The sequence below is a fragment of the Carassius auratus genome, unplaced genomic scaffold (assembly GCF_003368295.1).
Source record: "Carassius auratus strain Wakin unplaced genomic scaffold, ASM336829v1 scaf_tig00037431, whole genome shotgun sequence".
Lineage (NCBI taxonomy): Eukaryota > Metazoa > Chordata > Actinopteri > Cypriniformes > Cyprinidae > Carassius > Carassius auratus.
This window is the reverse complement of record NW_020526381.1, coordinates 93,168-110,211: the sequence shown is the minus strand read 5'-3', so window position 1 is coordinate 110,211 and position 17,044 is coordinate 93,168. Positions and strand designations below refer to the sequence as shown.

General features: G+C 35.0%; 1 protein-coding gene and 1 pseudogene across 1 annotated transcript; both read left to right on the top strand.

Annotated features, from left to right (window-relative positions):
• Positions 1-396: 396 nt before the first annotated feature.
• On the top strand, positions 397-7,429 carry LOC113083239 (aminopeptidase N-like). The gene is made up of 20 exons (XM_026254418.1): positions 397-1,007; positions 1,092-1,234; positions 1,947-2,083; positions 2,219-2,345; positions 2,489-2,643; positions 2,784-2,897; positions 2,996-3,139; positions 3,241-3,306; positions 3,415-3,480; positions 3,567-3,739; positions 4,246-4,322; positions 4,767-4,900; positions 5,013-5,068; positions 5,153-5,300; positions 5,380-5,468; positions 5,552-5,662; positions 6,220-6,387; positions 6,474-6,614; positions 6,715-6,796; positions 6,919-7,429. The coding sequence occupies exons 1-20, from the start codon at positions 424-426 to the stop codon at positions 7,066-7,068; spliced, it is 2,865 nt and encodes a 954-aa protein (XP_026110203.1). The 5' UTR covers positions 397-423; the 3' UTR covers positions 7,069-7,429.
• A 1,694-nt stretch (positions 7,430-9,123) lies between these two features.
• On the top strand, positions 9,124-17,044 carry LOC113083235 (T-cell surface glycoprotein CD1a-like; annotated as a pseudogene).

The window sequence follows — 17,044 nt, the reverse complement described above, 5'->3', positions numbered from 1 at the left end:
TTTTGCATTGTGCCAGGGTGCATTATCTTTCTGAATAAGCCTACTTCCATCAGGGAAAGCCATTGGGGTGTATGTGGACTGCAACAATCTTAAGTGGGTTGTATGTAAATAGCAACCAAATTCAACATCCACAAGATTTCCCAGCAGAATATTGCCCAGATCATAACAATGCCAACCTGCCTTCTTCCCATAGTTCCTTAATTGTATCTTCAAAACAGAACATGTGGCCTTAACACATTTGGATAACACAGGTATCAATGACTCTCTGAAACCCTAAGGTTCTAGATGCCCTTTTGTACACTTGAGCTCTGATGTGTTAATGAATGAACCATTAATTCATGTGGGAGGAGAATCTTCCCATGTCTTAAATAAAACCTTGTGCAGTTGTCAGTTTCACTCATCTCATCCTGTCATTGCTGAAACATGGGAAAGGGCTTCTTTATCAGTAAAACTGTCGGGATAGCAGGGATTGTGTTAGCCGCTGGAGCGCTAGCCACAATCATCGCACTCTCTGTGGTCTACTCCCAAGAGAAGTCCAAGAACAATGAAAATGAGGTTAAACCCACAGGTGCAATAACAACATCAGTTCCAACAACAGAACCATCCAATGAACCATGGGACCAGTGGCGCCTTCCACAGACTCTTAGTCCACAAACCTACAATGTCACTCTGTGGCCACGGCTCCAGCCGGATGCAACTGGACTCTACATCTTCACAGGGCTGTCCAGCGTGGTCTTCAGATGTGTGGAAAAGACAAACCTCATCCTCATTCACTCCAACAAGCTGAACATGACACAGCAACCCACCTTGACAGCAGTTGGAAGCAAACCAGCTCCTACCATCGAATCAGTTGTGATGCACACAAAAACACAGTATATGGCGATTCATCTGAAAGAAGAATTAACTGCAGGGGAAAGCTACGAGCTCTACACAGAATTTGTAGGCGAGCTTGCAAATGACTTGGGAGGCTTCTACCGAAGTGAATACTATGAGAATGGAGTAAAAAAGTAAGACGTTTCTTTGACTTGTAAGTTCCTCCTATTCTACAACAGGCCTTACATGTATAGTTAAATCTCCTTGTTCATTTTTAGAGTGGTCGCCACAACTCAGATGCAGGCAACAGATGCCAGGAAGGCATTCCCTTGCTTTGATGAACCTGCAATGAAAGCAATATTCCACATTACTCTTTACCATGATCCAGCAACCGTAGCCCTCTCCAATAGTGTTGTGAAAGGTAAATTTACATTTTATTCTGTACAGGAGCAGTGTTGGGTAACTGCTTTGAAAGTATAGCTTACCAAGCTGCAAGTTAATCATACTTTGAAAAAGTGAAACTACAGTGAAGTAGCAACTTTAAAAAAGTAGTTAGCTACATTAACAGCTAAAAACAAAAAGTAGCTGAAGTTATATAAGGGAACCGCATGACTTTATAAATCTCAATTTGTGTGATATAATCAAATTTGAATGGGTAAATTATATTAAATACAACAGAAATGCTATAATTTACAAAACCTAGACAAAAACATAATACACAGTATGGGGAAATTATTTCTGTGAACCTGTTAATTTAAATGAATTGTCAATATGAACTGATTCACCAGAATAAATCAGACATTTCAATGATAAATATGAATGAAAGAGCAAAGTTCAAGATTAATCAATTGATTAGAATGATTCTGACTTTCCTACACTATATATGTGAGAGGACCGTTCTAGGAAATCTGATTCAATATAATCAGAAGAGGACAGTAAGAGTTATATAACATAAGAGTTGGATTGTGTGATTATTTCTTAAGCTTAAAAACAGCAATATAGCGTTTGGTTGCCCTACAAAATACAAATGTGATAAAGTAGATAAATCAGTTTGCTTTTTTTCCTTCAAACTGATTTCAAGAAACACAGATGTTCAATGTTTCATCAGTCAATGATTTTTTTCTTTCTTTCAGACGAGGTTAACGTCACCATAGATGACACTCTTGTAACCAGAACAACATTTGAACCGACAAAAGTAATGTCGACATATTTGTTGGCATTTATTGTCAGCGATTTCATCTCCATTGAACAAAACATGAACGATCTGCAGGTAATAGATCTTTTCACAGGATCCTTAGACAAAACTGGAAAATTTTAATAATGAAACCTGTACAATTTACCAAAGATTTAAAAACTGCATGTGTTCATCTACTAAAATACAGCATATTGTAATTTATACAAACAGATCAGAATTTTTGCCCGTCAAGAAGCCATAAATGCAGGACAAGGGGATTATGCGCTCAGTGTGACTGGAAAAATTTTCAAATTCTTTGAGGACTATTACAATGTCCCCTATCCACTGCCCAAATCAGGTAAGAACCCATGATATGACATATAATTTATGGGGCGATTCATTGGTTATATTATTGAAATTACAATTTACGCAAGACTTGTTTGATACTTAAACCTTTTAAGCTTTTTAGATGTGTCTCTCATTCCTCTAAATATTGCACAGATCAAATTGCTCTGCCAGACTTCAACGCTGGAGCAATGGAAAACTGGGGCTTAATCACATACAGAGAGACGGGCCTACTGTATGATGAAGAAATATCCTCAAATGGAAACAAAGAGAGAATTGTTACTATTATTGCCCATGAACTTGCTCATCAGGTATAATGCAGGAGTCCATTTTTCCAATTTGATCCATAAATATGAAATGGTTTATAGACGTTACTTTTGTCAACTTCACAACTATAAAATGTACATCCCCTGTAATTCACCTTTTCACCACCTTCCTCTTTCTTTTTCAGTGGTTTGGAAACCTTGTGACTATCAGGTGGTGGAATGATCTGTGGCTCAATGAAGGTTTTGCGTCTTACGTAGAATATCTTGGTGCAGATTATGCTGAGCAGGAATGGAACATTGTAAGTGTTTTAAGAAAAAGCCAGGGAAATAAAGGATACATTTTAAAAGCTATCCCTAAGAGCAGATGAAATCATAACTGATTATTCCTATCCCACAGAAAGATTTGATCGTTCTGAATGATGTGCACCGAGTTTTTGCCATTGATGCACTGGCCTCGTCTCACCCCTTGTCGTCTAAAGAAGAGGATATCCAAAGACCAGAGCAAATTAGCGAAGTGTTTGATACGATTTCCTACAGTAAGGTAGTGTGGAAACTGATTTCTATGTTGACTATAATGTCTAATAACGAACAACATACAGACTACATGTGGTTTGTCTGATAATGTGGAGTTTATTCCTCTAGGGGGCATCTGTACTTAGGATGTTATCTGACTTCCTGACTGAGACAGTGTTTACTCAAGGCCTCCGGGTAAAAATCCTCTGTACACAATTCTATGTTGTACTGTAAAATACAAATCTAAAATGCTTTTGTGATGGACATTGCTTTTGTATATTCACAACCAATTTGTTTCAACAGACTTACCTGGATCATTTCAAATACAGCAACACGGTATACACAGACCTTTGGGAGCATCTTCAAAGGGTATGTTGCAAATAACAATGCCATTCAGTCAAGTCATTACCTGATTTGTTGCCAGAAAACATGTGCTCACACCTGAAATGTTGTAGGCTGTGGACAGCAGCAGTACAACTCTTCCCAGATCTGTGCAAGAGATAATGGACCGCTGGGTTCTTCAAATGGGCTTTCCTGTGGTCACTATTAACACTGCAACTGGCCAGATTACACAAGAGCACTTCCTCCTGGACCCTGACACTAAACCAGACAGGCCATCAGAATTTAAGTATGTCAAAAAAACAATGACAACAACAACAACAAAATAAAAACTATATATCACAAAGCACCTATTACTTTTTTCAATTTCAATTACAGCGCAGTTTCCTAGATACTTTAAAGTCTTCTTTTTTTCCATATTGTGACATTATACTTAAAAAAAAAACAGACAATTGGTTGCTGATTGGATGGAGTCAGATACTGTAATCTAAATATGAGATTACAGTTGATTGTAAGTAAAGGGTTGGGATAAAACAGACTAAATGATTGGACAAGTCTGGTATACATCATCAGAGAGAATTCTGGAAGATTGCGATAACATTCTGATAAAAAAAAATTATTAGATACTTTTTGTAATTAAATATGCAGAGATTAATTGTTCATAATTAGATCAATAACATGCATTTAGAATGAATTCTCTTGACATACCAATTTATTACATATATCCTACTTGATAAATTATCTGTTTGTTAAGCAATGTGGAATAACCATGTGAAAATATTCTTTATTTTTCAGTTATGAGTGGTTAGTACCAATTTCATGGACAAAGAAAGAAGCAGCAGAACCCCTATATTGGCTGTTGGAGAAAACTAGTGAGTTTTAAGATGACAGTGACAGTAATGTACATTTTAATTCTGTCATTACATATTCATGTTGTTCCGAATCCTTATAACTTTGTTTCTAATGTGGAATGCCAAAGGAAAAGTCTAGCAGAATGGCCAAATTGTTCAATTTCATACAATGACCTGGAGCTGTCAAGCTTCAAAATAGCTAAATAGAAGTAGTCCATATTTTTGTATACTTGTACTATATTCCAAATCTTTTGAAAGCATATGATAGCAAGTTAAACAAATATGGACATTCTGTTAAATTTGCTTCACAGAGAAAAGAAAGCTATGATGATGAGTAAATGATGACATGTTTTGGTGAACTTTGCATGTAATTATATTCCAAAATTATCATTCGATGCTAATAAAGGACAACACTGTATTTGCTTTAACTAATCCATGTATTTATGTTCTACATTTCCAATTTAGCTCAAATGGATCAGATGAAAACTAGTGGTGATGTGTGGGTTCTGGCCAACATCAATGTGACAGGATACTACAGGGTTAACTATGATAATGAAAACTGGCAACGCCTACTTACTGTTCTCGAGACATCAAGACAGGTAAGAAGAATTACATTTAGTAAATTAGCAGGTAATATTGTTGAAGATACTTACAGCAAGATTTGGATTGTTTTTCAGCATAATAATTAGATTTCGTTTGGATTTCATTTAGAGCATTCCAGTTATTAACCGGGCACAGATAATTGATGATGCTTTTAACCTGGCCAAGTGAGAGCTGAACTTCTTTCTTTAAAGTTTTGAGTGTAATTTCCAGTCAGTCCAAATACTAAACAGCATCTTTCCCATTTACAGAGCAGGAATTATTGAAACGACATTGGCTCTAAGAACCACACTGTTCCTCGACTCTGAAACGGAGTACATGCCGTGGGAGTCTGCTCTTGATAACCTGGACTACTTTTACCTCATGTTTGATCGCACAGAGGTGTACGGCCCCATGCAAGTAAGTTTGTCTCTAAATATTTCATAATGTCAACTCAGCTGAGCTTGAATTCTAACATCACATTGTTTCATACCTGCAGAAATACATTGGAAATCAAGTGAAATATTTGTTTGAATACTTCACAACGCTTACAAATTGGGAGGATGTGCCTCCGGGACATACTGACCAGTAAGTCATGTAAATATATAGTAAAAATAACTGCTCAGATTTGCTCTCAAGCATCTATTCATTGAATATCTTTATATCTGCAGATATAATCAAGTTAATGCACTCAGAGTTGCTTGCAGCACTGGTCTTGAAGCCTGTACCACTCTCGTAAAAACATGGTTCCAACAGTGGATGGAAAATCCAAATGTCAACCCGTGAGTTTCACTCAATAGAAATCTTTAGAGTGCATCTTAGAGAGTGCATCATAGTTAAAAGGTACATTAAAGCAGAATATTTAATTCTTAGTTTTAAAAGAATATTATTAGTAATGTTGCCAATGTTTATAATAATCACAGATATTATATTTAATATTACTGCCAATCAATTTTATTTTATCCAGTTTTGTCCATAGGCATTTAAAGCTGCCCCAGAGAGTATTTGAATATTTTAGTTGCACTTAAAACATGTCTGAATGTCATTGCATTAGATACAGGATAAACTTCACAAAACAAAATATTTTAAATGGTTAGGTTTTAAAATATTTTAAAATGTAATACAATTAGTATTTAGTTACATTTTTGTTGTCAAACATTATTAGAGGATGATGTGTGATTTACACTTGGATTATACTCAGAAAGGTTTTCACAAACAGTTTTAATCATTTTGGACACTTGGTACATTTCAATAAATTCAGTACTTTTGTACTTTTATAGATTTTAAGCTTATTACCTTAAATGAATAAATTATCATTTAAATGTTCTCACTGCTTCAGTATTAAGGCCAACTTGAGGTCCACAGTGTACTGCAGTGCCATTGCTGCAGGTGGTGAGAAGGAGTGGAACTTTGCTTGGGAGATGTTTGGAAAAGCCACTATTGCTTCAGAGAAAGATAAACTGAGAGCTGCATTGGCATGTGCCACCGAGCCCTGGTTACTGAACAGGTGAGCTCACTGCAGCTTAATTCTGACAAATACATACAGTTCTCATTGTATTTGGCTAAACACATGTGCTTCGATTTATGTTGTAGGTATCTCAAATACACTTTGGATCCAGATATAATTCGGAAACAAGATGCCACCTCTACCATCGTCAGCATTGCAAGCAATGTGGTCGGCCAACCATTGGCCTGGGATTTTGTTAGAGCCAACTGGGAGTACATTTTCAATGAGTAAGAAAACAATTTAAGGGACTGCGTTATTGTTTGCTTTAAAATACAGATAGCAGTTTTCCATAACTACATAATATCCACTTCTTTTATACTCCATTAGGTATGGAGGTGGATCGTTCTCTTTCTCCAATCTGATCAATGGCATCACAAAGAGATTCTCAACTGAATTTGAATTGCAACAGGTATGTGATCTTCCCCAGGACTGCTTTATTTACAATTTTTTTTACTTTTTACTGTAATCTTGTATAGCCGAAACTTGTATTTCAATTTTTTTAAAATCTACTTTCCTGTTTTAAAAACACAGCTGATACAGTTCAGGGATGACTACGCTCACATAGGTTTTGGTTCCGGAACCTTAGCCATTCAGCAATCCATCGAGAGGACTACCGCCAACATCAAATGGGTCGAAAAGAACCAACAAGCAGTCTTAGAGTGGTTTAGAAATCCACTGTAACTCTAAAAAATAAGCACATACTGTAGTTTGTTTGCTCTGAGGCGGAGAGGAGCACTGGGACATTGTCTAGCTTGGGCCTAGATGAGCATTAAAATAAATTATTATTTATTATGGAAAATGCTGAATCCCAGTATATTCCAGAGCTACTTTCTTCCTATGATGATGTACAGTATACAAATATCTTTCTTTAAGGCATGTCTTGTTATAATTATATGTTTTCCCTTAGATTTTTTACAAATTTATTGTATAATGATAATGAAATTTGTAGAATGAAACAGAACTGAATAAGCGAAATAGTACACAACTCTTTGGTATTTATCATTTTGATATTTTGTCTAATGAAAATAAAGACCTCAATCCATGAACCAATTTGTATTTTTCTAGTAAATTTTCAACTTGTGAACTATAGTACTTTTTATGTTATGGTATCCTATGGATGGTTAACAATAAAAATACTTTTTTGTCTTTCTTTTGTATACCTTTATTATTTTTTTATAGTGTGAATATGTATATTTAATTGCAGCCAGTGGATACCCTTGTCTCAAGAAACCTATAAAAAACTAAATGTCACATTTTCATAATCAGAATTTAATATTAGTAAAAACAAAATGTAATAAATAAATAAAAATACTTATAACCTTGCATTTCAGTCACTTGTCATTTCTGTAAAGCTCTAAAAGATTGAGACAAGCCGCTAACTCTAAAGTGAATTCAAGGCTGTTTCGTGAATCTTCCGGACTTTTAAGTCAATTGTTAATGAGTTATAATGTGATTATGTCTGATAATACCTCACAAAGTTATCCAGATGGTGGCTAAAGGCAATTTTTAATTATTGTCAACATTTCTTTTATAATTTCAATATTGGTCTGGAGCCTATTCATTTCAGAATACGGCTTAAGATCTAATACAAACATAAAATTACAATGAATAAAATATTTTGGATTACATTTGATGATCTTATGCTTGTTTTTCTGAGCTGTTCCCACGATTCTCAGCGTCACACTCTACTCTAAAGAGTAATGGCTGCATACATGTCAGGGAAGACACATGCTATAATATATTATCTTAGTGCACCTCAACTTATCAGGTTATCAGATTCTTTCACTGGCTTGTCTCAGTGGTTCACATGTTTGCTAGATAAGTCTATTGGCAGCTTTATGCCTTTTTAACCTTTGTTCTGTCATAAACATGGAATATTACTTCCTGGATCAATAAAGCAATTAATTTATGTGTGTTTGGGCACTACATAATATCCACAAGATTTTTAAGTTGTGGGAGATTAAGTCATCAGGTAAACATTGTTTGGACAGTGATAAATGGACAGCTGAAAATATGTAAAGTTTCCCCAAATCCGTTGGCACTATATTTGTGATATACTGTAACAATAATTACTCTCCAGGATAGTAACCACAAGCCAGATGCATTCTACACATGCTTGCAAGATCTTTCCATGTTTCGATGAGCCTGCATTAAGGTTTTCTACATCATCCATAACAGGGGAATCGTGGCCATGTTGAATGGAATGGAAATCGGTCAGTTCTACCAAAAACTATTTAGTTTAACACACAATGACTATGTGAAATATTGTAATGCGAACACTGCGTTTAATAAATCAGGGAACTAGAGCATCTGTAGAAAAATTTCAGACAAAAAAACCCAAACTTTTCATAGTTAGATTGATTTTATATAAATAGATAGACAAACAGAACGATATCTAATAAAAAAAAGAATCTAATTTACAGCTTGTTGTATTTATTCAGAGAAAGTGGACACTGTTCTTGATGGACAACCTGTTGCTGTGACAACATTTGAACCCACAAAGAACATGTCCTCTTATCTATTGACACTGGTTGTCAGTGACTACACAAATGTTACATCAGCATATAACACTTTTGTACGACCATCATTCATCTTCCATGAGCTGTAGAGCTGCTTTAAAAGATAAAAAGATAAAAAGATAAAAATCACACATTTATTGACCACAAAATGTACCTTAAAACATATTTACTCATGGTCCATATGACCAAAGTATGTTTGCTCTGAACAGATATGAATATGGCCTTGTAAGAAAGCCATCGAAGACCACATTCACTCTCTAAATTAGGTAGGTTTACCATCTTTTGAAGATCATTGCCTGGGGGAAAATAATATGTTAGGTTTTTAAATCTCTAACTTGAAGACCAGATTGCCAGATTTTCACCTTGGGGCGATGCAGAATTGGGGGCTGGTGGTGACGTACAGGGACACGAACCTTATATATCATCCAGTCATTTCCTCTGATGCAAACAAAGAGAGAACAGCCACCATGATAGTCCAATATCTGGCACACATGGTCCTTGCATTTATATAAATAAAATACGTGATATTATAGGTTTAATTGCTTATAATATGTTTAATACAACAATAATTGTGACTCTAAAGTGGTGGAATGAAGTTTGGTTTTAAATGAAATATATCTTCAACTTTGCTGAACCAGATAACGTTACTGGAACGTGGTGAGTGTAATATTACACAAACTAATGAACTTTTAATGGACTTTCTGCTTCTGCCAATGGTTGGTTAACTAAAATAATATTTACCAGCTTTAAACCTTTATTTACATCTTTTAAAGGGCATTTCTTTTAATAATTAGCACGCAAATAATTTGATTAATATTCACATGCAAATTACTCCGGAATCCAAACTAACTCAAAACGTTTGTCAGTACTGCCATCTCGTGGTTGATTAACCACTCTCTCTCTCTCATTTATCACCTCTAGGCTGTTGATAAGTCTGAAGTGTCAAAGAAACCATGGACCGCTGGGTTCTTCAGATGGGCTTTCTGTGGTCACTGTCAACTTTACGACAGGGCAGGTCTCTCAGATGCACTTCCTTCTGGATTCAGAGGCCATCTCCATTCAAGTAGGATTCATCTTCAAATCTAGCTAAGCAGATTGTATTGTATTATTTTTTTTTAGATCTGTTTCCTTTGGTTTTACTCTGACATGAAGACAACTGGAAATCTGAAAGTCACCGGATATTACAGAGTGAACTATGACACTGAGAACTGGGAGCGTCTCCTGAATCAACTGACTGAGGACCGTGAGGTAAAGACACATAAGTGAAATCACAGACCCAGTTCGAATTAATATATTTGACCACATTTATCCCCTTTTTGAATATTTTAAGATTATTGTTGAAGATTGGTCACATTTTGGTCTCCTAGTCATACTATCAGTGTTGTACTGCATATTACATGAATATTGTTCTATGGGAACATATAGAAATTTGTATTAGGAAAATAATTTTAATGCAAAATGTTTTTGTTATTGCCATAAATATAGGTCATGGATACATGCTTGATGCATCAGATCCATAAACAGGATGCTACTTTTGTCATTGTGTTTATTGCCAGATGGTCAGACATTGGCTTGGGATTTTGTCAGGAAGAACTGGGCATATATACGTACACAGAGTGAGCTTTATGAGCAACACAAATTATCATTTACAAGACAACTGCAAAATGTATACTTTTTAATGAATTAATTAAATCTTAAATGCAGTAATGCGATAAACAGAATGAATTTGTGTCCTAGGTATGGTGTTGGGTCTTTTAACTTTGCCAGCCTTACAAGACATAGCTAACCAAAACATTTTCATCTGAATCAGTACTTGAGCAGGTGGGTATATTCTACATTTACTATTAATTAGGGCCGTGCAGAGACTTTTGAAGGGGCAGGTGCTCAAAGTATAGGCACATGGAGCATGGCTTTTTATAGGGGTGTGAAACTTGCTGAGATGTGTATCGAAACTGATGCTTCTGTATTGATACAGCAGCAAAAGCCATTACACAGAAAAAGAAACACAGAACAGAAAAGACCATTTTAAATGTAAAAATAAATAGATTTGTCTTTGCACTTGTCAATCACCCTGAAATTAGAAGCATAATTAAATTAGGCCTATTTATATTAGCTATTATTATTATTGAGTTTACAGAGTACGGTACTTTTGGTGTTGTAAACACTAAACATATATATATATATATATATATATATATATATATATTATCGATAAAAATCATTAGATTTTATTTTTGATGAGTGTGATATTGTGCTGACATCTTAAGGACTACCAGAGCTGACTCCAAATGTTTTTTTATAGTCTGCATATTCAGTGTTGTGATTAGTGTACAGCAGTGATAGAAATTAATATTTTCCAGTAAGTTTAAATGGATTTTTACCTTTTATTAGCCTTTTTTTCTAAAAGTGTGCATTATCTTTTAAGTTGAATACTTAAATTGAATCAGTCAATTAGAATAAGTCATTTGGGCTGTTACCAGTCCAAAATCAGTATTGACAAATTAATCTTCGCAATGCAGAGGAAACAAAAGATGAGAAGGGACACTTTACACACTGTTTAATGTAGGACATGAATCTATGTTTAACCTGCAGTCACAAATACATTGATATTTTTTTGATATTTTAAACATAACATGTTAAATAATGATATTTGAAATAATAATAACAATTAAAAAAAAAAGAAAATAAACTTTATCTGTGAATTCAAAACCGCCAGTGGACGGCAGCAAGTCACTGTTAATAAGTGAGTCATTGCGATAATTATCTGTAGATTTGAAGCCCAGGTAAGTCTGTTTTGTCACCACACACCACCACACCAAGACAAACTCAACTGGAATGGGAGAAAAGACTTCACTTCTGCAGGTCTCAGCATGTGCAGCTGATCAAATGTGAGCTACACTTACTGGAATTCGACACTCTCAGCATTTCCTGACCTGACCCGACCTGATATTTAGATTTATTATTTGTTTAGCATGGACAGCTGTGCGCAAACAGAAGCACACGCACACATATAGGCTACTATTCATATATATATATATATATATATATATATATATATATATATATATATATATATATATATATATAAACTCAGTGCTCAGTCCCTGTTTGATGTCTTTGTGTGCACATCTCTGAATATATTTATAGATCATTAATAAATACATTTTTTCAGCATCTAAAGAAACTATGAAACAAGCTTTTTTAGCTGTTTCCAATATCGACAAAGAATTTGAGCTATTTGCAGAAGAAAATAAGAAAAAGACGAAGAAGAAAAAAATCCATTTATTTTTCTCTTTCAGTGCTTTTCATCTTTGCATGACATTGTTGTCACCTACACTTAAAACAATATTTCAGTCTAAATTTACATTTTATGTAGGCCTAATTCAGTTGCATAACCATTGTCCATCTATTTAAATTACATAGTTTTTAACATAAATCAATAAACTTAATGTGTTTCATATGCGTCAGTCATACGTGAATGAAACAGGTATTATGTAATAGGTCACAGCAAAGTCCCCACACTCAGTGTTCATGTGTTTCCACACTACAGTGTTAAAGTAACATTGAAGCAGTGTTGGAGTTAAGAAGATAATTATGTGATGACTGACCATGAGGAACAGCTGCTGTTAACAAGCAGAATCACTGGAAAAAAAGAGAAACACAAGAACTGACTTCAGCCACAGCCGAAGAAATAAAAGCCATTAAAATTCTCAATATCTGATTAAACAACTCCTAAAACAGCTTTATCAGCTTCTCATTATTAGCCAGATTTACTTTGTGTCCGACTTCTAGAGAAGCTCTTATTGAGAATGAACAGAGGTTTAGCTGTTATATTCTTTCATTTAAAATCACCATCAAGGAGACCAGTTTTCCCAGTTGGGCTCTTGACCCTTGATTCTTTAGTGTTAATGTTATGCTGAGTGTTTTAACTGTGTTTTCATATAGAACACGTTTAGCTTAAAAGTTTTCTTCTGCAGCAATACAAAGACAGCAGACATCAAGGAGCTATCACAACAATGGTGAAAGTCAACAAAATGCTTTATGCTGCTGTACATGGAGAGCCTATGCTGTAACCTAATGCAGCATGAAGCATTTTGTTGACTTTCACCATTGTTAAGATTCCTATGCTGAGGCAGGTTAGGGTGTTGGTCCTCGACCTATCCCAAATTTGACTATGAGATACAAGTCTACTGCGCAGTTCGCCTTAGTGTAGTCTGCTGAAGTGGGCATCAGTGGCGCTCTGGATCTCTTTAAACCTAAAATGACGAATGGGACACCATACGTACATCTCTTGGATTACACGAACGCGGGCGGACAACACTGCAAGTTTACATTAAGTGTCCTATTTGCGACAGGGTCGCTTCCGCAGTTAACTATATTACCATCTCACAGGAACCAACTGTGATTCTCAAAAAATTTTGTTCTCAACATTCTCTGTGATTATTAAACCAGCTTATAGAGGTGTTTCGTCCGCACCAAAATGAACAGACCCTGTGTTGTTATTATGAGTTTCTTTTTGGTTACAGTTTTAGCAGGTATGATTTCACCTATACTCGATAAGAAACATGTTTTGATTTATTTTGAATGTTCATTTGCTTGTTTCTTTTAAACATAACGCCTTCGTGTGTACGCTCATTCAAATTTTTGTGTGTGCCAGTATGAGGGTTTCCTTGAGACTTTAGCTTACTACAATTAAATTTACGTTGCTAGCGGAGGTAAACTACGGGTGCTTTCATTTGTCGTTTTCCTTTCCTCGCGTTAGCTCTTCTCTGCGTCAACAAAGACTTCCACACATGATAAACCTGAACTTTGTTTCCATGTGCGAAATCGCCTTATATAGCCTACCCGCATTAATGATTCCCTACATTAGTCCAGTAATACAGTGTACTTGAAGGAGTGAATGTAAATGATTAAAGCAAATTCGGACACTGGGCGCTCCTGAAGCATTGGCATAGATTGCCTTTTATAATTTGAAACTTAGCAAACTGTCTGCTCCAGTAATGTATTGATCTCAAACGCTGTAATGGAAACTCACATAAACCTTAATTAAACGATTTAATAATCAGTTAAAAATAAATAGCTTATGTATCTGTACGATCAGTTTCCAGGTCATGGACTTTAGGACAGAGGAGCGAGGAAACATCTTAACTTTTAATTAGCTTTAAAAAAATAAAAAGAAGGCTCAAATTTGAGCTCATATTATTTGAGAAAGTACCGATTATTTGTAGTTTTAATAACGGATGTCCCATACAGGACATCTGTAGTTTAGTTCCAGCAGTATTGAAAGATTGATTGTTTAAATAATAATTCTCATTGATGTCTTATATTTTATTGTAAAGTGTTGTCATTATTCCAATATTACATTAAAATAAAGCCCCTACTAGTATCCACTGTCACTATAGAACCTCACACTGATTGACATGCTTTATCTGCTGTTTCAGGTTCTCATACTTTGATGGGGCTTGCAACATACATTACAGGAGAAGGAGCATTTTGTGCTTCACTTATGTTGGATGACATTACTGTAGGATATTATAATTCAGTAACAAAGATCTATGTTGCAAGAGGGAATGATACAAATGAAGATGATGTCATAGCTCCAAATTACCTCAAGATTGTAAGTGAGAATCTACTTGTTCATTTTATAGAAAGATCACATCGCCTGAGACCTGTCAACAGCACAGAAAGTAAAAGTAAGTTCAGTTGGCTAAAGTGATCAGATATTGCATGAATACTTTAGGTCACTGCATGATTGTGTGTGATCTTTTTGTTTGAAAGATATGTAAAAACATTAAGAAAATGATGTTAAGTAAAAAAGCATTTGGTTTTGTAACATGTACACTGTTAGTTTACAATAGATGTGATGAAATGATTGATTCACACTCAAAATAAATGATTTATTTGTTTTATTTTGCACATGGAGAAAAACAAGTTTTGTCTCACAGGCCTACTTCATTGTGATTCAATTCAATATCTCAATTCAATTCAATATCTCCACCCACTATTTAAACAATTAATTATATTAGACATTATTATCTATCGACAGGATTGATTAACTAACTAACCACATCAACTAATGAGTCTCATAATCAAAAGAAAATTCTCACTTTCACTTTTCCTTTCAAAAAGTGCCACATTGGTTGTGCGGATTATTATTCTGTGGTGACCCCTGATGGGAGCAAGCTGAAAGATAAACCTCAAAGAGCTGTGGCCAAATGTGTTGCGTTTATTTCCTAACAGGTTATGAAGTTCATCAGGTGATGGGTCTTTGTGAACAGAGTGACAATAAACATGGACATATAATAAGCAAAACTGCTTACAGAGGCTCAGCGTTTGATGAGCGTTTTTTCGATGGCAATTTCACATATCAGGTATTTTCAAACTACACACAATCAGAAGTAAACCACAAATTAGAATTGTCCAAGCAGCTTCATGAGAAGGTGTATTAACCTGCCTGCATAAAAACACTGAAGAATTACCTTAAAAAGAGAGAAACTCAACTAAGCAGAAAAGGTATAACACAAACTGCCATCAATAGCCATACTTTTTTTTTTTTTTTTTTAGGTATAATTCCCTTATCACTAATTTTCTCTGCCCTTCTTTCTTTCTGTAGTAAAGCCCAGAGCCAGACTCCTCCAGAAAGCAAACTCAGATTCTGGAGGGTCTCGTGTGAGTTGTTTGGCAACAGGATTTTACCCTCGTCACATCAACCTGACCCTGTTCAGAGACGAGCAGCCTGTATCTGATCATGAAATCACTGGAGGAGATCTGCTGCCCAATGATGACGGGACGTACCAGATGAGGAAGAGTCTGGAGATCAGCAGAGCAGACAAATGCACATACACCTGTTCCGTCACACACCTCAGTCTGGACAACAAACTGGACGTCACTTTGGGTAATAAGCTCTCACAGAAAACACAATCTAACAATTAAAACAAACACAATTGAAGTCAATCTCTCAGTCTGTGGCTGATGTTGCAGAGCTTGAACACGGGGAACCATTTAAATCAGTGATTCCTTCAGTTCTGACTGTTTTGGCTCTGATGTTGGTGTCTGGAGCTTCAACTGCAGTAAAGAGGTGTGAAAACATTGTTACAGAACTGTGTTTCTAAACATTTTGTGAACTTTTTTTCAGAATCTGAACCAGTTGAATCGTTTAAATCGACGATTTTCTTAGTGCTGATAGTTTTGGCTCTGGTTTTGGTGTTTGGGATTGGAGTCATGAAATGCAAGACGAGAAATCAAGGTAGGACAAAAAATGAAAATCAATGAAAATTAGTCTAAAATACTTGATTTTTATGAATAACACCCTTTTGATTTTGCTGCTTCTAGTAAGTACATTGTTTAAACTTTTTTTTTTTTAAGTATATTAATTGAATTTTATTATCTTTTTGCATATTCAGATCATTGATTAAACTTTTTTTCAGCATCTGCAGAACAAGAAACAGCAAAATAATCAAATTAAATATAATAACTTGAAGCTACATGGATCAACATTTTCAAACCATGAAAAAATGAGCTCTGACAGATCTTTATGATGAAAGATAATAAAGATATCAGATGTCAAGAGTAAAATGTGAGGAGTCAAATGTCAAAGAGTTCAAAATGGTTAGTTTTTATGTTGTGGTCTGCACAAATCTTTTTAATTTAACACAATCTGTCAATTTGAAAGCGCCTTTCTGCACTTTAAACATATGAATATTTCAATTGCTATTCTGAAATTTTAACACAGACCATAAAAGTGTTGTTTAAATCACCAATTCTAAAAACTTCAATTGAAATTATTGAATTCATTGACAATTTGTTGTATTTTCTGTACAGCAAATGAGTAAGACTTGTCTCTTTTGTTTTGTAATTGTGATTTGTCTTTTAGATTTTGGTCTGATATTAGTTCCTTTTTTTTGTTCAAAGAAATGTTAATCACTCTCTTTTCCCTCACTGTAGTCCTTGATTCTATTCAAAGGAAAACAGATCATAATTATTGTTTTTTTTTTCTTTTTTCAAATTTTTTTTTTTTTTTTCTCTTACAAGATCGAGATTGCTCTTATTTCTTGTGTATGTGTACTTAATTGTTAAAATTTATTGTAATGTTCAGAAAAGTTTGGGACATTCTGCGTGAGAGCACCCTCCGGCTTTGA

Bases quoted from the DNA above. Each gene is read 5' to 3' on its own strand.
- LOC113083239 (XM_026254418.1), top strand. From the start codon at position 424: ATGGGAAAGGGCTTCTTTATCAGTAAAACTGTCGGGATAGCAGGGATT. The intron at 1,235-1,946 runs GTAAATTTACAT...TCTTTCTTTCAG, and splicing joins CTCCAATAGTGTTGTGAAAG to ACGAGGTTAACGTCACCATA. The intron at 5,469-5,551 runs GTAAGTCATGTA...TTATATCTGCAG, and splicing joins CCTCCGGGACATACTGACCA to ATATAATCAAGTTAATGCAC.